The sequence below is a fragment of the Coenobita brevimanus genome, chromosome 60 (genome assembly GCF_032717465.1).
Source record: "Coenobita brevimanus isolate Jiangsu-jjx chromosome 60, ASM3271746v2, whole genome shotgun sequence".
In the NCBI taxonomy this organism is placed as follows: Eukaryota; Metazoa; Arthropoda; class Malacostraca; order Decapoda; family Coenobitidae; genus Coenobita; species Coenobita brevimanus.
In genome coordinates, this window is record NC_137013.1 from 1,789,910 (window position 1) to 1,815,410 (window position 25,501).

The window sequence follows — 25,501 nt, forward strand, 5'->3', positions numbered from 1 at the left end:
CACCAGGCACCAGTAATAATAATAATCATCATCATCATCATCATGAGCCAAATTCAAGGTCTGTTCATTTTGAGATGCCTGGACACACTGCTTTTAGGCTGGATGTCACAGGCAGTAGAAATGCAGACACAGAAAGGCAGTTCCAGAACTGACCTGTTGCATACATTAAGGACTGGGAGTAATGGTAACTCGTATCAGAGAGCTGGACAAAAAATGGATGAAAGTTTGCTGCCAGATGGGTGCTACGTGCCCAATGTAGGCGGTGAAGGGATGCAAGGTGACAATTTAGAGGAGCAGTAACCACTGAAGTAAGGACAGAAAAGTGATAAAGATGCAACAGTGCAGTGAAGAAACAAAGGTTAAAGGAAGCCAGTAAAAGTAGGAAAATTAATGAGATGAAAAGCCTCTGACTCCACCTTGCTGAGAAGAGGTGCATGAAGGAAGCCTCCCCACACATAAGAGTTGCACTCAACACAGGGGCCAATAGGATTCCTGTATAAAGTTAACAGTTGTGCAGTGGGAAAAGAAGGCATGGAGTCAATTTACCACACCTAATCTCTTGGAAGCAGATTTCACAAGAGGTAATATGATTTTCCCGAAATAAATCCTGAGAGAATGAAACCCCAAATTTGTTCAAGGATGATAAAGAATTGAATTGGATATTGTTGAAAATTAAAGGGTACCCCTGTGGAAGATTCTGAAGGGCAGAAAGCTGTAGGAACTGAGTTTTTGCTGCATTAAAAACAAGATTAGTTATACCCCAATCAAGAGATGTGAGCCAAGTCAGACATTAGGTGTGTCATAGCCTCATCCAGTATCTGTTGAAGCTACAGCTGTGATGGACACTGTGAGCAGTGAACAGTAAATTGAAGGGTGGAGTCCTCAATGTATGAGTGGACAGGGTTTGATGTACAGCTTAGAAGGCATTGATGAACAGAAGAAAGAGAGTTGGTGATGGGACAGAGACTTGAGGGGCACCACTACTGATAGCTCTAGAAAAATAGTGGCTGTGTACAACAGCAGCTATAGAACAACCGGAAACTAGAGATGAAGGCACTAATAGAATGATGCAGACCACAAGAGTGCAGTTTGGAAATTAAAGATTTATGCCAGACTCGACTGAAAGGCTGAGATGTAAAGTGCAATGGCAAAGCTTTTGTAAAAGTCCCAAATGAAGGATGTTCAGGAGTTTGAAAGGAAGGTGAGAAGATCACCAGCAGAGTGTCCCTGGTTTAACCTATACTGGTGAGTGGATAGAAGGTTGTGAAAGGAGAAGTGCTTTCAAAATTTATTATTATGAACAGATTCACAAACTTTAGATTTTCAAGATGTTAAAGCAATTTGGCCATAGTTAAAGGGCTGAGAATGGTCACCCATCTTTGGAACAGGCTGAATGAGAGCAAACTTCCAGCAAGAAGAAAAGGCATAAAATCACAAGCAGTGGTGAAAGAGCTACCAAGGCAGAGTGTGAGCACATAAGCACAGTTCTTGAGGACAACAGGAGGAACACCATCACACCTGCATAGCTTTTATAGTACTGAGGCCAGTGAAGGCATTAAGTACATAAACTGAATGAATTTTAATGTGAATCATGAGGAAGTCAAAGGGGTAAGAGATGGAGGAACAGCACCAGAATCATCTAAGGTGGAATTGGAGGAGAAAGGCTTAGCAAAGAGTTCTGCTTCTTCAGTAGATGAAACAGCTACTGTACCATCAGAGGAGAAAAGAGGAGGAAATGACGATTAAGTAAAGTTGTTAGAATATTTTTTGGAAAGATGCCAGAATGAGCGGGAAGAAACTGAATCAGAGAGTTCCGAACCGTTATTATGAATGAAATTATTCTTTGAAGGAGAACAGACTTTGCATGGTTCCAGGCAGAGACATAAGACGGTGGGTTGGCCTCAGTCTCTTTTGTAGGCTTCTCCTTGTTGTGGACAGTATTAGAATAGTGTGATTAAACCATGTTTTTTTGCATTAGTCACAGGATAAGGGAAAGGGATCTATGCTTCCATGCCTGAGAGAATAATGTCCATATGGCACAAGGTACAGTCCGATGCCTCTCAGCCATGGAAGCAATAATCATTCCCGGGAAAATCAAAATACAGTACTGCTTGAGGGCCTCCCAATCAGCATCTTCAAAGTGCCACTGCTGCCGCTTCTTGGGAGGGTCCACAGGCCTTACTGGAGTGGCTGGATAAGTTAAGGTGATAAGGTTGTGATCTGGAAATTTTCTTTCTAACTACACTCCACATACACCTGGAATGTGGTAGAACAAGTGCTATACAGCATGCAGAATTTGCACTGTGAAATATCCAGATGTGACCCACTGGTTGGAGTTCTTTGCTGATATAATGATTCTCTGGGCAGGTGACTGGATACCATAAAATTGTTTTTCATTTTATTCTTGCTCTCGAAAGATGTTAGTCATTTCAGGAAGAAAGTCTCACAATGATGGAGTTTAATGAGGGCTATCTCAAACTCTTCCAGTTCTAAGCCTCAACAAAGCTGAATAAAATTAAGGAAAAACAAATGAATGAAACAAAGTTAATAAACCTGTTTGGAGAGAGAGAGAGAAAAAAAAATCTTCTGACTGAAGGGGTGAAATGCCAGAAGTGAACAGCCAAGGGCTAGGCCCTTACACTGGTCTTGAGGCAACACATGACTGAATGATGGATGGAACAGTACAATAATTCCTCATTTAACAACACAACACAGATGTGTTAAATATATTATATATATATATATGCTAAGCAAAAACTCATTCAAGACAGGAGTGTTCTTGCATGAAAAATTAATTTCACAAATATTAAAGAATCAGATTCAAGAATGGATGTGAGTATAAATATGCATTCAAAATTTTAATCGAGAATGTTAAAGTTCATAAGCAATTCAAAGAAACAAGTGATCACTGATAATGCAAGCTATTCCAACCCTACTCCCTTTAATGTAAATCCTCAATGCTTAATAATAAACAATGGCATGTTCCTGAAAACTGTATACAGTAGGCTATGTGCTAATTAACTTCCTCACCCAGACGTCATCTTTTCTTGGTGCTACAAGACCCTCCAGTTATACTTGGGTACTTTCCCATTTCCGGAACTTCTGTGGTCCATTCAGGGAGAAAGAGGGGAGCCCTTGTGCTGTGTACCAATGCAGTGCATCAGCCCTCATACAAACCTGCAGATGCCTGGTGGTCTAACAAAAAGGTGCTCCAGCACACTGTAGCCTGTATGGGTGTACTCACTTGGGTGCTGTTTTAACTGAATACAGCTATCTGGCCGCTGCAATAATAAATGACAAAATGAAGATCATTGGAGTGATGATAACCTGGACCTTACTGTAAATGTGACTCACCTTCCATGCCCTGGAGGGCAACCTGAGATCAGCAGGCTTGAGCTTGACAACCTGTCTCGCAAGCTGTGTGAAGATAGGTTTGCAAGGTGCCCCTCGACTGGATATCCTCTTAACGGTAACTTGGGGTCCATAGTTACGTCCTTGGACCATAGTGCGGCCCAGACAACGCACCAGAGGCAGGGTATACACACGGGGAGACACCAAAGCACGTACTGCTTCAGATGTTACTGCACTCACATTTTCAACATAGCACTCACTCCCTGGTGTTAAGGTAATTAACTTCCAAGATGAATACAATAAATCACTGAACTGGTGTAGCAACCTCAATCGCGCACACAGAGCTCCACGTGATACCTGATGTAAGCTTGGATACTGTGGTGGCACTGAGCTGGGCACACCAAGCTGCATCGGGGCAGGGTTACCGGGTGTGATGGGTGGAAGTGGATGAGCCGTCCATGCCGCACTGTGACTGCGCCCAGCACTAATCTGACGGATCCCCTTACCAGATAGTGTACGGATCAGCTGTGGTTCTCTGACTGCTGCTGAGTGTCCTAAGCCCAACTGCCCATCACTGTTCACACCCCAGGCAAATACATCCCCAGCAGACGTGAGGGCAAGAGTATGCTCAGATCCCACAGCCACATCCACTACCACAAGACTCACCAGGACTGGCACTTGCTGTGGCCGGTTGTGGCCGCGTGTGCGGGATTCTGGCTGTCCGATAAGCCTGTCCATTCCACAAGTGTATACACGACCATCTTTGGTGAGGAAAACTGTGAACTGTGTGCCACAACAAACCTTTCTTAGTCCTAGTCCACACATGGCATCAACTTTCTGTGGTGTTGATTTAGACGTAGAGTTACCAAGGCCCAATTTACCATAGTCACCATCTCCAAAGGCCCAAACAGTGTTGCCATCAGCACTAAGGCAGACTGTATGATTCAAGCCACAGGCCACCTGGCCCACCCGCCACCCTTCCAAGGCCACAACTCGTTCAGGTAGCTTCTTATTGGCAGTAGAGCCCAAACCCAGGCGGCCATAATCTCCATTGCCAAATGTAAAAAGCCGTCCATCTGCAGTAACCACAGCAGTGTGTTTGAAGCCACATGCCAGCTGCACAACCTCTTGCCCCTGGAAGGCCTCTATCTGGCGTGGGCGACGTTGCCGATCAGACGAGCCATGACCAAGCTTACCATAGTCACCATCACCCCACGAGAACACTTCACCACTGTCAGTCACTGCCAGGCTGTGGCCATCTGACCCACACGATGTTGCTACTTGTGTCACCACAAACCCTGCATGCAAAGAAACAAATTTCAGTTAATTAAAATACTGGTTCTGATAAAACATAGTGTCCAGTATCATCCAATATACAGTCAGTCTTCATCATAAGTCACCTCTTCTGACATTTTTCTCTGCTACTAAACCACAGTACAGTATACTCCCCTATAATGTGTGCTCCATGATACACAGTCTCCTGCACCATTCTGGTTGAGTCTGCTAACTCTGAGGTCCCTTTTCAGGATCTCATCTCAAGTTTTTCTTAACCTGTCTTAAGGGGCTCTCATTTCTATATTTAAGTTTTTACAGTGTTTCAATAATTTACTCTCCCACACTCTTTCACTTTGTCCAAACTATCTTAGACTATCTATAACTACACATCACTGACACCCTCAAAATCAAGTGCTGTAACCTGTACCATGCTAGCGACGTAGATCTACATCCCCTTCAAAAATGCCGTTGACGTAGATCTACACCCTGCAATACTGAGAAGTCATTACAAGCAACCCAAGTAAAATGGAAGGTAATAACATATCTTTCTATCTTCAGACATTTCTCCTCTACACTTACAACACTGATTTAAGAGTGCAGGAGGCGAGTGAGTCTTCACAGGCTCACACCCACTCCGCTCTGTCAGTAACCTTGAAGATTTCAGAGGTCAAGTAGTACTGACCTGACTCAATTTCAACCTACTTTATGACTTTGGTGATTACCTTTATTAGTGTCAGGGATCTTTTATTGATGTATTAAGCCCATTTACCCACAAAAATAATCCAAAATTGGTTCACAAGCTCACAGACACTATGCTCTCTCAGTAACATCTAAGATTTCAGAGGTAGAGTGGCACCAGTCTGATTTGATTCAACCAACTTTCTGGCTTTGGTAATTACTTTTATTAGTGCTAGGGATAATTTAGCTAGAAAAATCTATCTATCTATCTATTACCAGACGCCTCAATCCCATTTGGAGTGGCCACACACAAATCACCTCTACGTCGCCCTGTCCCCCACCATTTCACTGCCCGGCTCCCAACTCACCCCCCCCTCTCTCATATACCTCTCCACCCCATCCCTCCATCTCATCCTCGGCCTCCCCCTCCCTCTTCCCCCCTCACATACAATCTCTTCGTCAGTCTTTCACCCTCCATCCTCTCCACGTGGCCAAACCACCTCAGTGTATTCCTCCTAACGCTTCCTATCACATCCACATCCACACCACAACGCTCCTTTATATCCTCATTTGTCAGCCTGTCTCTCCATGTGACTCCACAGGCTCCTCTTAAATAACTCATTTCCACTGCTCTCACTCTTGACTTGTATCCTTCCAGCAACGTCCAAGCTTCACTTCCATACGTTAGAGTTGGTACCACAATACTGTCAGGTAGTAACTTTTTCACTTCCCTGCTTCTTATCACTGCTTGCAAGGAACCAGCAACCTTTCTTCCCTGCTGTACCCTTTCAAGCACTTCACCCTCCAAACCTCCATCCTTACTCATCACACTACCCAAGTACTTAAACGTACTCACATTTTCCAATTCCTCACCATCCAGCCTCGCTGTACATTCACTGACTTCACCCCTCTCAAAGACCATCACTTTACTCTTCCCTGCATTCACCTTTAGATTCCATTTCTTACACACTCTCAAACTCATCCACCAAGCCTTGCAGCTCTCCTTTGTCTTCACTCAACAACACAGTATCATCTGCAAACAACAGTACAGGGAGTTTCCAAACACTACCCTCTCTCACCAGGGCCACTCCAACATCCACTGCCCTACCTTGTAGCTAGAAAAAAAAATCCAAAATCGATTCACAAGCTCACAGCCGCTTTGCTCTCTCAGTAACCTTGAAGATTTCAGAGGTACAGTGGCACCAACCTGACTTGATTCAACTAACTATCTGGCTTTAGTGATTACTTTTACTTTTGCCAGGGATCTTATATTGATGTATTAAGCCCATTTAGCCAGGGAAAAAAAAATATCAGTCGGCAGAGTTTTTTTTTTTTTTTTTTTTCTCAGCACGGTACGGGTTAAAGAAGCACACACTGTTTTGTCTCTCAATGTGTCATTACACAGTGATCCCTTGGTTACTGTGCATTTGGTTGTCACAGAGTTCATTATCACTGTGAGATAAAAATCTACACTCCTGCTGTTACAGCAAATTTTCTGGCTCAAAAACTCTGTCATGCATTTGGGCTAGGCCAAGCCTGTGACTCACAAACACATGCAGTCATACAAGCCTCACACACATTAGTCCAGTGCACCAATCCATGACATCATCCAATGGACACATGCCTCACATGCACTTGTCCAGCGCATCAGCCCATGACACCATCACATGAGCGAGCTGTTTAACTGGCCAGGACCTTCAAGCCATGAAAGCTCATTCTTCATTGGCCCACATCATCACAGCTGGGGCAGAGGGCGAGTTTAACAAAGTGTTCCCTACACCTTACAGCTGTGAACAGCAATGATCGAGGTCATATGCATGCAAATATTTTCAATTATACAAATTGCATTGCTCATTTTGCGCTTGATAAACACATGACATATTAATATTATTGTGGATAAAATAATAAAGTAATTTTAAAAGCAAAGGAACAGTAAACAATTGATGTTGGTCAGACCACATTTTGTTTACAATCAAGCCTGCCATTCAAGGTTACAGACTTCCTCATATTAGTTTAAGCAGCAGAAATACCTTGCCAACTTACTTCATCTTCTCAATGACTTTTTTATATTAATCTAATAAGTTTCATAGTAGTAAATGATTGTTTATTGCTGATTTTGCTTCCCCCCCCCCCTCCCTTATTTTAATGTTTATTCAGCTTCACTCATGTTTATCAAGTGAGCAGACTTTCTAAAAATACTCAGATCTATTGATATTTATTACTACCAACCTGACCTTACATATTCATACCCTAGCCTTACCTAACCTTAATTGTCTAGCCCCGCAAAAAATATAACCTAACTTAACCACATAACCTAGCCATACTTAACTGACCAAAGCTAACCCAACCTAAACTAACCTTACTAAACCATAACCTAACCCAATGTGGTAAACTCCCTCGAATCCAGCGTAAAACTGCCAAGGGGGTGCCGATAGTTGGTATACTGGCGGATAGTGGCATTATACCCTCCCCAATTCCCCCCCACAGGGAGTGTATCCCCCTTTAAAACCCTATACTTCTACTATACAACCGTTCAAACATAGATAGGCAACTTTAAATACTGTAATATGGATGATAAAATGTCACTGTAATGTAAAGCAGGGTCCCGATGTTACAAGAAGTTACAGTCAGGTCCCAATGTTCGTGGGGATTATGTACCAGAACACCCCATGAATACTAAACTCCACGAATATCCCAAACCTACCGCAGAAGTCACTGATTTCAATGTTTAAGCTATTCCAATTATCTACAGTACAAGCCCACTATAACACCTATAAAAGCATTTTATGGCACATTAATACAGGCAGACCCCAAGATATGATACCCCTAGATGCGATACCCTGCCATAGCAATGGGGGTAGAAATACCACCCTACCCCACCAAACGATGGCCAAACCCTGGTGGAGCGTTTTTTTTTTTTTTTTTCCCATAACCAATTTTGATGATATTTTAGACTTAAATTTTGTGTTTAGGCTGATTTATAAACTGTTTTTAGACTTGGATTAATGTGTTTTAGTCACAGGTGGGGTGAACATTGTCATTCTGGGATACAGTTTACTAAGTTTGATTTTTTCCAGAAATTTCTGATGATTTTCAGATTTTATTTTTGGGTTTAGGTGAGTTATAAACAGCTTTTGGGCCTAGTTTAGAATGTTTTAAAGCTATTTAAGGGTTTTGGTTAGCTAGAAACTTATTTTTGGATTCATTTGGACTCTAGGACTTGGCTGGGGGGGAAATCCAAGGCTCAAAAACGCATCCCCATCTTTACATGTTAAATCCACCTCGAGATACAATTCCCTGCCTAGCTTTGGGTTTTTAGTTAGCCAATTGCATCGTTAAACTGGGGTATGCTTGTACATCCTAGAAAGACAGCATATAGGTATGTACTTAGTGGGTTTAAACTGTTGTACAAGGTAAAATTGGGTTTGAGCCTGGAGTGCTTGAGACCAATTAGGATAAATCCCACAGGTTCTGTGTATTTAATTTCATGCAAATTTGTTACCATGTGCCATGTTCGGTATGAATCATACACGATAACCAAGAGGTCAGCGTGCATCCTTTTCGTTGTTGCCATTTCAGAAAACTGAAATCTATGGAAATCTTCCCTCTTTATATTATTTCACCACCGCAGACCAGCATACTTTCCACACACCCAACTAATAAAGAGTTTTTCTTTACATCATGGATCTTTGTTGGCAAGGGCAACAGCTCTGTAAAGTTTTTCTGAACATTTCTGGCCCTAACACTTGTGAAATGTTCATAATTACTGTCTAAACCTACCATACCAACATTTTATTTAACACTCAAAAGTCATGTTTCCTGAGGTAATTTCCTCCAGCCTTGGTTGGACCACACAGTATCCCATGTACATGGCATACTCAGAACCTGGGCAATCTAACTTTTACACTACTACACATCTTGAGTACCCAGTTTCCTTAAGATGGGATAAATACCAATCCCCTTTCTCCATACAGTACAAGACCACTGACCACTCTCTAATGTGCCTCTTTTTACCTTTTTAGCTGTAACCTTCGTAATCCAGTTTTTACCCTTAAGTTTCCAACACTGTAGACCCTCCCTTCACTTTAAATTTTATACAAAACAACCTCTGTATTATCAGCACTCAGTACATTATTTGAATATAAAAACAAAAAAAAATTACATTGGAATACAGACCCGGAATGCCATGACAGTACAGTACTCCAAACACCATGATAACATAACAGGACTTTGATGGACCCCTAATGCATCACTCTCTTCACTCTGCTTACCTACCACTCAGCAACCATAATTTTCATGTCAAGCAAACCAGACTCTTTATCTGTCCACAACAAATTATAACTGTTATACTTGCCTAAATTAAATCCAGCTAAACCTCCTCCACAACACCTGCACATAATATACATCAACCTACAATCTCTATGAATGAGTGTCTCTGCCACTTCCTCCTTTCTCTTCATCATTTCCCCATCCAAGCCAGCCAGTCTGTGCTTCAGGAGCAGCTAATCCCTTGGTGTTTTACATCCAATGGGTCTGGTGAACTGTTACAGCAGTAACCTAACTGAACATAATCTCACTGAGTCTGACCTGATCTAACCTAACAGTGCCTCTCCTAACCCAACCCAACCCAAGCTGGCCTCTGCCACTTACCCCATCACTACAAGTCAAGGTGTGCAAAAGTCATGGTCTCAGGCTTGGTTTATGATCATGGGACAGCCCTCTGTGCCATCTGCAGGTACATACTATCTGACTGCAACTCAAAGCTTCAATCAGCACATACAGCATTACTCTCCTGTTGACAGGGCAGTTTCTGACTGTCACTATTCCAGAATTTAGGTACCTCTCCAGCAGTGGGCAAAATCAGTTATCTTGCAGTACCTACCTACCACCTATGACCCTCTGGTCCTGGCCACATGCCATACCCACTATGCAGTACAGTATGTCTTGTCTTGGAACCACAGGGTGACCTTGTCACCAGGGGATACTAAGATAGTGTGGTAAGTTTTTGAGACCATTAGCCCAAGACTAATGCCAACTCACTGTTTGGCACGGGGAAAAGACACCAGGCAAGTCTGTAATGTTTGTACAGTGATCCCATGGTTATCACACAGACCTTGTACCAATAATGGCATGTGATAATGGAAATGTGTGGTAACGAAAACACAGAACCTATGGGATTAATTTTATTGATAGCCAGCATCCGAAGTGCAGGCCTTAATTTTTCCTTTTAAGATAATTTAGACACTAAATATATACCATATATACTGTAATGGTATCAGAAATGCACGTAAGCAAACTCTAGCTAACAGAAAGTGATGAAATGGGCACAATAAGGAAGAAACAAGTATCAAAGAGACCAAAAATGGCCTGAGGTAAGAGGTTCTGAGGCTTGGGGACAGACAGTTAGTGGTCTTTGCCAACTGAGACTAACTCCTTGAGTATGGCCACATCTTTTAATCCCTCAGAGGTATCAGAAACCACAGACACTGCACCATCGTTGTCTGTAGAAACCAGCTCAGGTGTGTGATAATGATGTTTTTGGGCCGTAAAATGCACTTTAACAGCAGGAGTGCAGATTTTCATCTCACAGTGATAAAGAAAACTACTATAACCAAGGGATCACTGTACTGTAACAGTGTCATAGTCTCAAAATGGAGTTTGATGGTGCACTTCTGTGTGGGTATCATGCCTACATATTAAATAACAAGACAACTTACATCCACAAATCACTTTTATGGTGGTGCCTCCTAGGGGTGAAGGTGACATATCACCTACAACCTCAAAATTCTGTAATAAGAATACCTGTACTGTGTAAGACATAAAATTGGGATAAAAACACATGCATCTAACTGATTGGCTATACTTACCTTTCCTTTTTATTATTTTATACAAGGAATCACTTGTACCTATATATCATGTATGTACAGTCGCCCCAAGAAGTGATGGCAGAGTTTCAGCTTGCTTCGGTCACTGCACTGATATATGTGCAATGAAAACTTGGTGAATATATGGTAAAACTTCTGTGCCTCCATTACTTCATATAAAATAAAATATATATCACGCTAAGAATTAGGTAAAATGAATACCACGAGGTGGTGATATATTAGAAATTAACACTCAGATATACGTCTCCCGATTTGAATGAATGAGTAATGTATTACTCCATGCACGGAGTGCAGCATAATCCCCTTTCCTGATGTATTTGCTTCCCAGGATTTCAAATACAGATGCTCTAGTTTCGAAGACAAGTCAAGGAAAACTCTTGTGACTGCAATACACCACTTTATTTTCAATTGCTGTGATACGGCAACAATAAGGATGCCGCAACAATGAAGTTTATCTTACTAATGATACCCTACCTCAAGACCATTCTGCCTTTTATTCCTTGTCTTCCCCTCACTTACAGCAACTTTATTCCTAACTGATGCAAAATTATTTTAAGCTGTAAGCAATGTTGGGTCTGGTTAGTACTTGGATGGGTGACCGCCTGGGAACACCAGATGCTGTTGGCATAATGTTCTCCCTACATGTCAAGTGGGGTTGGTGGAGGATTAGTGCCCCTCCCTGTAAAACAATTAACTCTAAGCCCTTGGCCACCCTGTTTGGGATACATGGCATCTGGCAATGAATGAATGAATGATGTAAGAAGATATGAGAGGTTTTACCCTTTTCTCATACACTAGGCAATGAAGAGGACGAAAGCATGAGCCTGTACTCTTGCAGTACAGAAGCACATAATTTTTGCTCTATCTCTAATATCCTTCTTTTAAAATAAACCTCTGTGTCCTGCTTAACTGAAAATGCTGATCTGAAAGTGTTTAACTCAGTGGCTTGTTTATGAACATTTGCATTTTATTTCTATTGCCAGTTGTTTAGACACTGAGGATACTAGGCTATGACACAAGTTTGTCATTATCCAAGGAGCTCTGACTCTTGGCAAATTTTCGAGGTTTTCCTCATTTTTCATTCATTGATAGTCCTCTGGCTTATATTAAAACTTCAAGAGAATTTTCTTAATGAAAAACTGGCCAAATGCAGTGCAATAACTGCATGTCTTTTGAGTAAAAGTTTGTTTCCTTCCATGCATGTTGACTGAACCATTTAAAATGGCCTACTAACTTACGCCGCATTTCTGCTTTCTGTCGTCGTCCATGAAGACGACAAAAATGGAAATAAATTACTTTAAATTATTCCTTAATATTGTAACGGGAACTATTTTATAAATAATAATGACTAATTTTAATTGATTATTAATGCGTATTTCTTTTTAGTATTACGCCACTAAAAAATTACTGTGTTAACATATTAGATATGAACTCCGCAAATTATTCCTGACTGTCCTTCAGCGATAGTTCTGAAATTTCAATTAGTTCCGTTTAGGATTTCCTATTATCATAACTAACGAACTGATTCCTACAATTTTGAAATATACAGGTACTTTGGCACTGATTTATTGTTTTCTGTAACAGTTTTACATACTGTAATAGGTTTTGCTTTGTAAAGATATAGGGAAGAGTGTGTGCACTATTGCTGACCAAAAACTTCTGGATACTCTGCTGTCACTTCTAAGGCCAACTGTACCGTGTGTATGAAATAAAGAATTGATTGACCAACTGATACCTTGTAGAGTAGATATAACTGTAGGAGTGTGGAGGTCATCAGAGTTGCCCTGTCCTAGCCTGCCGTAGCTGCCCTCCCCACACGCCAGGATAGAGCCAGTGGGGGTGACCAGGAAAGTACAGTTCTGGCCACACACCACTTGTTGGGCACATCCGAGGGATTCCGTCAACACAGGCACCTGGCTGCTTCGACCTGCCACCACAACATAAAATAATATTGATTTTCATCTACCTATGCACATAGCTACTGACGTCATTATTTAAACAAGGACTTTGTCATCACTGACACTTAATGATTATTTAAACTTCCATAACCATCACTGCAAACTCTTGTCAATGCCTTACGCTTGATATCACAATGATAAGTGACATACAACCACGATTAACTGGTGTTGAAATCTGTCACTATGTCCCCTAATTGTAATGCCCCTGATCATTGCTTACATGTAAGATGGGGCTACTGGCTCCAGGATTTTGTGATCAATGCTTTCTTTGCACAAAATATCATCATCATCATGCAGACCTCTTTTTCTACTCCAGTGTAGGACAAGGTAGAGTCAAGAGAGCCAGAAAAAAACTGATAGACTGGGACACTAACCAAAGTTTGCCCAACTGAAGGGGCCACACTCCCACTCATTCATCATTCAGACCCTTGGAATCCTGGCTCCACTGGATAGGTACAACTTATTCCTCAAGTAGCTTCGCATCCACCTCTCTGGTTGAATCAATCTTGACTGTCCAGTCAGAACTGGGTGCCAAAACCTGGTCATACACTCCTTCACAGAAAATTTAAGCCAGCTCAACCTTTTGTCAGTTCCCTAGCCTCATCAGGTTCCATACTTCTCTTTCACAAAGACTTATTTACCATATCCATCCACCTTCTTCCAGGTCTACCATGCTTCCTTCCACCTTCAAACTCATTCTGATATAGCCTTTTCACCACAAAATTCACACCCACTCTTTTCACATGATCATACTATTTAAGGATACTCTTTAACTCTGGTCTCCACAAACTGGTTAGAGTGGTTATCGCTATGTATGTGGGTGCTCACACACAGGTGAGAGTGAATGGAAATTTGAATGATTAGTTTTCTTTGAATGTTGGTGTGCATCAGGGGTCAGTCTTGAGCTCATTGTTTGTCATGGTGCCTGGAGCTCTCTCACATGACTTAAGAAATGGAGTCCCATGGGAGATGCTGTATGCTGATGACATGGTGTTGACTGCAGAGAATGCAAGGGAGGTGGAGGAAAGATTTAAGTACTGAGAGACAGAATGGGGCACAAGGGTATGAGAATAAACACAGTAAAAACAAGTGATGATATCTAGGGCTGGTGGCAGTGCTGTCAGCACAGACTGAAAGCAGCCATGTGTGGTTTGCCATGAGCACATAAGAAACTATTCCAACTTGTGCAGTACTTGTGATACGTGGGTGCATGAGAGATGTACTGGTATCAAAGGTAGACTACGAGATAATGCTGATTTCACATGTGCGGTGTATTTACCTATTTGTAGTATACAGGAATTGAGCAATGCTTGTGTTGTCCTGTCTCCATATCCACATTTATCAAGTCTACCTTTACACACATGAATGTTTTTCTCATGCACCACCTCTTTGTCTAAGTCGTTCCAAATATTTAAGTATTTACCTAATATACCTAATTGTGATATACACGGAATGTACTAAGCTCGTGGGTTTCCGTCGCTGTTTCTCAATAAGTCGAATTTAACTTTAAACTTGTTTAAGTTTTTAGACTGGACGATCTCTTTGTCCAGGCTATTCCATAAGTCTATACTTCTGTAAGGAAAGCTATATTTCTTGATATCCTTCAAGCAGCTTGACTTTTTCAATTTCATTCCATGTCCTCTTGTTGCTCTCTTATCCCATACAAACAGATCTTCTTTGTCAATTTTATCTACTCCCACCATGGTCCTGAACACCGCAATCATGTCTCCCCTCTTTCTCCTTTCCTCTAACGAAGGCAAATCCAGTTTTTCCAGCCTCTCTCTGTATGACAGGTCTGTCAGACTGGGGACCATCTTGGTTGCTGTTCTTTGTATTCTCTCAATCTTGTTTATATCTTTCTTTTTGTGTGGGGACCACACTACCGCTGCATATTCTAACCTGGGGCGGATCATGGCCACTATCAATTTTTTCATCATTTCCTCATCCATATAATGAAATGCTACTCTTATGCTAGTCAAGAGTTTATAAGTTTCTCCAACTATCTTGTTAATGTGCTTTTCTGGTGACAAACTATCTTGGACCAGCACTCCCAAATCTTTCTCTTCTCTCCTTTTTGTGATTAATTCATTACCCAAAAAATAATTCAGTGATGGTCTCCTGGTACTTTTACCCATTTCCAATATTTTACATTTCTTTATGTTAAATTTCATTTCCCACGTCCGGCTCCAATTGTGTATCCTATCCAAATCCTCCTGCAGTATTTTACAATCCTCCTCAACCTCTATCTTCCTCAAGATCTTTACATCATCAGCAAACAGACTTGCATAACTGTTCACTCCATCTACCATATCATTTACGTAAATCAGGAACATTACTGGCGCCAACACTGGGCCTTGAGGGACTCCACTTGTTACTTCCCTCCATCCAGACATCTTTTCCTTTATTACTGTCCTCATTTGTCTGTCTCTCAAAAAGTCTCTCATCCATTCCAGAAGTTTCCCTTTTAGTTCTCCTATATATTCTAGTTTCCACATTAGTCTCTTATGAGGTACCTTGTCAAAGGCCTTCTCTAAGTCTAAGTACACACAATCCACCCAACCATCTCTCTCCTGTACCACATCAATCGCTCTTGAGTAAAAGCTCAACAAGTTTGAAACACATGACCTTCCACTTCTAAATCCAAACTGACATTCAGCCAAAATATTCATCTCTTCCAGATATTTTATCCATCTGTCTTTCAGGATTCTCTCACACAATTTTGCGACCATGCTGGTTAGAGACACTGGTCTATAATTCAGGGGTTCTTCCCTGTTTCCTCCCTTGTAAATTGGTACCACATTTGCCCTCTTCTATTCTTTTGGCACTTTCCCCTCTTCCAGTGAGCATACAATTAAGCTGTGAATTTTATCCGCCAGTTGTTCTCTGCATTCCTTCAGTACCCAATTAGAAATTCTATCAGGTCCTGGGGCTTTCCTTACATCTTGAGTTTCCAGTAATTTATACACTTCCTGTACCTTCACTTTTATATCTTTCATCACCGGAACATTTCTAATCACTCCCTCCCCTTCCACAAGCTCCTTTTCTTTAGTGAAAACTGACTGGAAACGTTTGTTCATTATTTCTGCTTGCATTGCCGCATCCTTAAAGACCTCTCCTCCTACTTTCAGCTTGGTGATTCCTTCCTTTTGTTTCAGTTTGCCATTAACAAATCTATAAAACAGTTTGGGTTCATCCTTGCATTTGTCAATTATACCTTTTTCAAAATTCCTTTCTTCTTCTCTACGTATTCTTGTGTATTCATTTCTTGTTCTTTTATATTCTTCCTTTGTTCTGTCGTTACCTCTCTTTCTCCAATTGTTCCATGCCTTATCTCTCTCTTTTTTTGCTATCATACACCTATTAAACCACTCCTTTTTCCTGTTTTCTTTCCCTCTTACTCTTGGTACAAATTTTTCCACTCCCAAATTATAGAGGTCTAGAAAGATATCCCACTTCCTCTGTATCTCTCTTGTTTCTCTGAATTTTCTCCAATCTGCATTTTCAAAAAAGTTTCTCAATCCTGTAAAATTTGCTTTCCCAAAGTTGTATCTTCCCTGTCTATGAAGCTCGTCTCTTGGCTCGATGTTTCCTATTAACATCTGGAACTCAATGACCACGTGATCACTTTTTCCCAAAGGACAGAGATATTCCAATGATTCTATTACATCGGGTTCTTTAGTGAACAGTAAATCTAACCTTGCTGGTGTGTCCTCACCTCGAAACCGTGTCTCTTCTTTGACCCATTGCGTGTGTCAGGGAGAGCATGTAGAGACTGTCAGGCAAGAAAGGATTAATCCTGCTGGTAAGTCTCTTGAGTGTGTGGAAGAGTTTTATAATCTGGGGGGCACATTATGTGTTGGAGGTGAGGCTGGAGCTAGCTCTGTGGCTAGGGTAAGGAATGGCTGGAAGTTCACAGAGCTGTTGCCTCTCCTGACACTGAGAGGGCTCTCACTCCATGCTAAGGGACCTTTGCATGTGTTAGGAATGTAATGCTGTATGGTAGTGAGATCTGGGAAACAAAAGAAAAGGATATTTTTAGGCTCAAACATCCAGTAACGACAATGATTAGATGGATGTGTAATGTGTCCTTGAAAGTGAGGCCTGGGGGAGCTAAGTTTATGACTGAAGAATTGATAGAAAGGATGGGACTGGGATGTATTGTTTTTGTGACAAGAAGGGGTAGACTGAGATGGTTTGGGCATGTGGAGAGGATGGATGATGATAATTGAGTGTGGAAAGTGAAAAGTGTGAATGTCAAGGGTAGGGTTGCAAGAGGCAGACCGAAAAGACCCGGGATGAGGTCACAGAATGTGACTTCGGGGATAAGAGACTGAACAGAGAAACTGGCAGAGATCGAGCAGCATGAAGAGCTGCCATTAGATGACCAAGGCCGATGCATGCAAGCATGCTGGATCCTTTATAAACTACACAATATGATAGGCATCTGTTCTGTTACCTCCAGATGATACCAGAACCTATCTTTTTCTTCCTCATCTCTATCATTGCAAGGTGCATATGAAACAATCACTGCCACTTTCACCTCCTTGAATTGGAACTTGACAAATATACACATCAAACTGACACAATTGCAATCTTTCATTTCCCACTGCTCTTTAACACTCAACGTCAATACAATTCCATATTGCACCTTGCATGCACATTCATACCTGACCTTACACATTAACGCACTCCTACCCCTCTACTGCACACCCTCTCGTCTTTGCTGCACACAGTGACATAAAATATATATACAATATGAATTTTGTGGTAGGTGGGGGCACTCACCATCCACTCACTTGATGTAATGCTGCTCTCGGGTGACTGTCCTTTCCTCTCTTTCTTCCTTCTTTCCTTCCTTCCTCTTCTGTCTTTCTTTCCTCTTCCTTCAGTCTGCGGGGGGCTCTATACTAAGTGACAAACCAAATGGTTTCCTATGCTGGGTGGTAACCATATAACCAAATTATGGCACCTGTGGTTTAGTGGGTAATTGTGGTTTCCTGTACACCAGGAAACCATTTCCTATGCTGAGTGGTAACGATATAACCGAACTATGGCACCTGGTGGTTTAGTGGGTAATTAAGGCGCTCCAGCCGGACTGAGTCTGTGCAGGTTTATATCCAAGGAGCAGTTGGGGTTTATTGCTCACGTAATGCCACTCAGGGATGAGTGTGGCTGGTCATTCTCATCTTAAATGTCAGGACCAACTTGCCTAGCCTCGGGCTTCTATGCTCCTCATGGGGCAACGCAGGATTGAATAATCGATGTGGTGATGATGATGATACAATATGAGTTATTTATTGTATAGTTAACCTCATTCATGCAAAACAAATGTATCCATGACTTTTTTTTTTTTTTTTTTTTTTTTTTTTTAATGTGTCCGACTCTGGGCATAGGCTTCACAGCCTGCTCTCAAGGCCCAGTAGTCCTCCTATATACCATACACCTTTCTACATGTCACCGCTTCGGTGCTAACACCCACCATCCATATTGAATACATGCTAGGGCTGTCTCATGCAGGACTGGTGTATTGGTATTAGCGGGGGTACTTTTATGACATGACGGCGGGTCGTCTGGTAGATCAGGAAAGTCTGCTTTTATGAAATTCAAATCCTTAAACTTTTCCTTGCCCCAGCCAGGATTCGAACCTGGGTCCATCAGGACTGCAGGTCGCCTCTCTACTGATTCAGCCACCACCTTTGCATATCGGCATCTATCTCAGACAGTCTAACACTATTTTTGTTTCAATCCACACCACCAACTTTGATCCCCAACAACATCTCTTTACTCTTCACTCACAAGTTTGGTCAGTGTGGTGTTATTAACTGTTAGAAACTGCCAGGATCCACAATGTCATATTTTTAAAGGGGGAAAAAAAAAAAGTTGGGAGCCAGAAAAACTTGTTCCATCTACAAAAACAAAAAACACTAAGAATATCATATTCAAGATCCATTCATTTTAAAATGCCTGCATATAATACAATAAAATATTTGAAGATCAAAGGCAGTGGGAAAGATACACTGACAGCAAGAACCTGAATTAACCAGCTTCATACATGAATGATTGAAAGTACTAGTTAATGCTTACATTAGAGAGCTTAAGAGGAAAGGTGAGAGTAAGTAGTCAAGGGTTGCTATGATTATAAGACTGGTGAAAATACATGCACGGACCAGGGAAGGAGGGTGTTGATAACGCAAAGACACCAGGGCCTAGGCTAACCCCATAATGCCAACTGGACATTCAAAATTATTATCTTCTTATACAGTAAACAAGGGAGTAAAGTTAAGATTAACTTTACATCCTTCTCTAGGGTTGGGGAGAGGTAAGGTCAATGGATTATTGCTATTGTTATTGTTACTGTTATGGTTCCTGGCTCATGTGAACAAAAACCCTGTGAACTGCCTCTTCCTCTTGAGGAACAGGGAGGGAGCAGCAGAAAATTTTTATGCAGTACTGGGCAATGGAACCACCTGGTTATATCAGTGTCATCATGTGAAGATGTCCCCCTTCAGCAGTGAGGGGCTAGAGTCTCACAATGGTCATTACCATCACAGCTCCAAGATACATGTGTGTGTGTAGGAGTGAACACACCTACCTGTCTCTGCCATCTGTCCATGTCGGCCGCTGCCCCACATGTACACCTGGCAGCGACCCCCCACCTGCCAGTCCCCAGGCTGGTGCGTGGCCCAGGACATGACGGATGCATCCTGCTCCACACCCCACATGCTATTGTCAGTTGCTGCATCTACATCCTCACCTCCTTCACTCACACCACCTGTTGGGGGAAACATGTGTAAGTGCAAATTAATATTTTATACATACTGTATATGTATGCATGCATGAGTGCATATGAGAGAGAGAGAGAGAGAGTGTATAACCTAATAGCAGGATATGAATATAAAGGAGGTAATGAAAGAGGATATTCACAAGCTCAAACATACAGAAATGACAGTGATTAGGTGGATGTGCAGTATGTCCCTGAGTGCAAGGCCTGGGGGGACTAGGATTACAATGGAAACATTGAGAGGTAGCATGGGACTGGAGTGTATTGGTGTTGTGATGAGCAGAGTTAGACTGAGGTAATTTGGGCATGTGGAGAGGATTGGGGATGATAATTGGGCGTACAAAGTGCGAAGCACTAATATTACGGGTGGGGTTGTGAGGGGTAGGCCAAAAAAGACCTGGGACGAGGTCATTACTTGTGACTGAACAGGGAGGCTGCCAGAGATCGAGCAGCATGGAGAGCCGCCATTAGGTGACCAAGGCCAACGCATGCGAGCATGCTGGAGCCTTCAAAAATGAAAATGAAGGAAGTGCTTATTCTGCCACTAGGCTGCAGTAAGAAATTAATACAAATATGATGCTAATGTGGAGAGGATGGAGAATGAGAGACTGATGAGAAGAATGTATTTGAGTGAGGTGGAAAGGGGGAGAGGGAGGAGGCCAAGGATGAGATGAAGGGTTGGAGCAAAGAGGTATATGAGACAGGGAGGTGTGAGCTGGAAGTAGGGCAGTGAAATGGTGGGGGACAGGGCGACATGGAGGTGATTTGTTTGTGGCCACTCCTTATGGGATTAAGGCGTCTGGCAATAGATAGATGGATAGATGATACTAATCACAAAGAAGTGCTATGGAAATTATATACTGCAGAGCACCAGTACTGTTTTACTCTGCCATTGAGGTACATGAAATAAGATGCAAAATGATGAAAAATTCTCTTGAGCTATGATGCATGAACTACCATTATTGCTTAGTTACCAGAAAAATCACCATATTGACTGATACACAAGTAATATGGAAAAGCCTCTACAGTAATAAAAAAAGGGATAATACAATTCTGGGTACAATATATTCATCAAACATAAACACTGAATATGAGTGCATGAATCAAGGGTAATATCACTATCAGTATATGTAATTAGATTTTTATTTTATACTACAGAATAAGACACACCACTGACCTGCATGTTTGAAGTGCCTGGCAAGGAAATTAGGAGGCAACGGTGTGCGATTCTTGAGACTCTGTGCTGTGGTGACTGCTGTGCACAGATTATCCAGCCATGTCCACTCCACCACTGCCACAAACACTGACATTAGTTACAATGTACTTTTCCTTTGCTCAATGGAGACACCCATTAGGAAGAGGGGTCACCCATCTCTGTAATGACTGACAGTATTTTCAACTAACAAGGGAGACTCATGTTTAAGACTATAAAGGTTGAAATTTACCTGTTCATGAATGTTAAATGCCCGGAGGGCAGATAAACCTTTCCTAGGGTTTCAAGTAAAATGTCTGCATATCAGGTATCCAGCTGGACCCCAATGCATGGAAATATACTTCAACAAGGATCACCTAGACTTTATACTGGTCCCATGCAGAAACAGTATTTACTTTCTGCACTGGTCTTGCTCTTCTATCTTCTTTCTATTTTGCGCTATGCCCCTCATTCTGAGGCAGCCTTCAGAAAGAGGTATGAAGGTAATTATGGCACAGCACCTAAATGGGGATGGAAGATATCAAGCTAGAATCCCAGAGCCAAGGCAAGTGCACAGTGCTTACCTGTTTCCACTCATAATAACCCATGAGGCAAAGGGACCTTCTTCCAACACTGTTATTGTTTTGTCTGTTCATTTAATCATGTGCTAAACACTGGGAAACTCACATTTGCATTTGGGATCTGCAAAGTCTAGTTTGTGGCTGCTATTCTGCTCAGCCATTGTATTTGCTTCTCTCCCATTACCTACCTACAAGTTCAGTTATTTTAGTAATCATCTTCATCATTAACATGCTCATTTTTTCCCACATAAGCTACATAGGATCATAGGAGCCAGGAGTTTGGTTACTCAGACTACTCAGACCCAACATTTAAGGGACAGTGACCAGCATCACTTACTCCTGAGTTGTAGTATGTGAGTAGCAAACCCTAACCAACCCTGAGATGAAACCTGTACAGGCTCCGCCCAGGTGGACCATACCACCAAGTGTCATTTGGTTATATGGTTACTATCCAGTTTAATAAATGGTTTCTTTGGATACAAGAAATCTGACTGTTGATATGTGTACAGTCACTTGAAAGAAAGAGAGAGAGAGAAGGGGGGGGGCTAACTCTCAAAAGCATGCCAAGTTAAATGGACCAAACACTCATTCACACACCATTCAAGTTCCCAGAATCCTGTCTCTACCTTACAGGTCAAACCATCAGCATTTATCTTTTTGGTACTTTTAATCATACAGCAGATGAACTTCACACACAACTCCTAATCAGTTAATCCATCAACTATCAAGTAATAAAAGGGGTGCCAAACTCTCATTATATGCACCTCCACTCTCATAAGACCAACTCAATTCCTGACAATGCCTGAGCATCATCAACTTCCATATCTCACTTTCTGATAAACTTTTTTCCAAAATCCATCCACTTTCCTGACGTATCAAACTTCCATGCCCCTGCAGATTTACTCACTTATACCCTTTTCATCACCCTATCTACATCCATTCTCTCCATATGACTAAATCATTTCAAATAGTCATTTCTTTTATATTCCACATTTTCACAAATCAGATTATTTCTGATCCTGTCCACATACATTCATCACTGCTGTAAACCCATTTCACAGCTCTTCATCTTGACATGTGACTCCCAATCTGTAAGGAAGATTCACATCCATACAATAATGTGGGCACTAACAGTGATGAAAAATGTTGGCATGCATCAGGGGTCAGTCTTGAGTCCCTCATTGTTTGCCGTGATGCCTGAAGCTTTCTCATTTGACTTCAGAAATTAATTCCCATGGGGGATGTTGTATGATGATAATTTGGTGTTGACTGCAAAGTAAGAATGGGAGGTGGAGAAAAGCTTTAGGAAGTGGAGAGGCAGAATGGAACACAAGAGCTTGAGAGTAAATGTGGATAAAACAAAAGTGATGATTTTTAGACCTGTTGGTGGTACTGTCAAAGCAAAGGAAGTAAGGCCTTGTGCAGTTTGCCTTAAGTGTGTGGGAAGTAACTCCATGTTGTGCAATGTTTGTCATAAGTGGGTGCTTAAGAGATGTAGTGGCATTAGAGCCAGGCTGAGAAATAACATCGGGCAGGGCATGTAGATATTAAGAAGCAAGAAAGAACAGATCCTTCTAGAGTCCCTCGAGTATGTGCAGGAGCTTTACCATTTGGGGTACATGTTATGTGCCAGAGGTGGGGCCAGAGCTATCTCTACCACTAAGGAAAAGAGTGGTTGGAGGAGGTTCTGGGAGCTGTTGCCTCTACCTAGCATTGAGAGGGCTCTCCCTCCGTGCTAAGGGATCCTTGTTTGCAGCATATGTTAGGAGTGTAATGCTGTATAACTGTTGGAATGGGCAGTGAAGAAAGAGGATGTTTGTGGGCTCAAATATACAGGAAAGACAATAGTTAGATGAATGTGTGATGTGTCCTGAATGTGGGGCCTGGGGACTAGAACTCCAACTGAAAATCTGAAAGGAAGGATATGCCTTGAATGTACTGGTATTGTGATGAGGAGGGGTTGATTGATATGGTTTGGGTATCTCAAGAGGATGGAAGACGACAAATGGGTATGCAGGGTGAGATGTGTGAACACTGAGGGTAAAGCTGCGTGAGGCAGACCGAAAAAGACATGGGATAAGGTCATAGAGATTGACTTCAGGGATAAGGGACTGAACTGGGAGGCTGCCTGAGATCGAACGTGTGGAGAGCTGCCATTAGGTGACCAAGGCTGATGCATGCAAGCACGCTGAAGCCTTTACAAATGAAATGATACAGACACACCTTCATGCAATCCTCTTACAGCCTCCACATTCAGATTTCTGTGTAGTATCAAGGCCTTCACTGAAAAAGCCACTTTCCTTCTGTGCCTTCCTGTTTTGTACATTACTTGTACATTCACTTTTTTGTTCTATACTTGCATCGGGGCACTTATACTTGTTCACCAATTTCAGTATCTCTATTCAATGGCACATCACACTGAGAGTCAAGGTCTCTTTAAATAACCACTGCAATACCCCTATCAACATTTACTTTCAAAATGATGCTCTTAAACATTTAAAAAAAAAAATGCACCAGTCTGGACAATTCCTGTTCACAATGGCAAGCAACACAGCATCATCTGTATACATCAGCTTTTGAGATACACTCAAATCTTGATTAACATGACGTTGAGTAATGTGGTTTTGAAGTTACGCGGCCACCTACTCTGCAACAAACCTCAAGTAACACAGGGCTTGTTTCAAAGTTATGCAGTTTATTTCCATGCAGTAATGTCATGCGCCTGACTCGCTGTGACTGGCTACTCCACTCGGCACCTGTCGTACACAGTCGGCTCAACTTGACTCCCACAGTCCCACTTCCACATCACCCTTCGAGTCTCACCGAGATCCATCCGTGTTAATGTGGTGTGTTTTTTGTGACTGTACATGCTCAGAGGAGTCACTAACCCTTAACCATGACAAGGCAACAAAATTGGTGGTAGGGGGTGGGGAGGTGCCAGGGAGATACACATCATCATCATACTAGTATGCAGCCTAACTTTTGTTAGTTATGTTAATGTTCTTAAATTGTTACATGTTATGTTGCTATAATGATAACATGATGGTGGGTGTCAGTCAAGCTCATTTTTCTGGGGTAGGGTGGGCAGAAGGGGGTAAAAGTGGGACTTTAGGAAACTAGCCTGACTGAGTTGTGCAAGTATACATGTAAATATATTGTTTGTGTAACATGGTTTTGAATGCTGTGGTCCATGTCTGGGCTATATTTACTGCACTAATTGAGGTTTGAGTGTACTCTGCCCTTCAACATTTATTATCATCTCCACCTCAAGTTTTAACCTCTTTCCTAACTCCCATCCATACATACCGTACTGTATGCTGAACAGCCATGGGATACAATTACCCTTGTCTCACTCCAAAACAGACACTGAACCACTCAGACATCACACTTATTCTTAAACATGCTTCACTACTATCAGAGACTCAATAGCATTCAACAACCTTCTATCCACACCATACATATAGAAAACATTTCATACTACTTCCCTCATACAAATAACCTCCAACCTTTAACTTTATTAACATAAACTTTCATCATCACCTTTTTCATATCCATATACCCATACTATACTAACGGTATTCTCTGCTACCTTTTACTCCAGAAATATACTCATTCTCCAAGTTTCGTGTAACATACTATTTCTTATCTTAATCAGTCTATACATATCCACTACTTTCAAGCCTAAATTATTATATAAAATCAATGTAGATACATGCACTTAAAAACAAATACTGACTAATAACAGTTCATGAATATGAAATGGAAGACTAGTCCTATGAGAACAACGAATATGAACAGAC

At 41.7% G+C, this 25,501-nt stretch overlaps 1 protein-coding gene across 1 annotated transcript in view; it reads right to left on the reverse strand.

Moving 5' to 3' along the window:
* LOC145403091 (putative E3 ubiquitin-protein ligase HERC1) overlaps positions 1-25,501 on the reverse strand; it is a 597,230-nt gene that overhangs the window by 23,709 nt on the left and 548,020 nt on the right. The window contains 4 exon segments of the mRNA XM_080274923.1: positions 3,355-4,649; positions 12,925-13,116; positions 19,740-19,909; positions 21,102-21,219. Of these exon segments, the coding sequence (XP_080131049.1) occupies positions 3,355-4,649; positions 12,925-13,116; positions 19,740-19,909; positions 21,102-21,219 (1,775 nt within the window).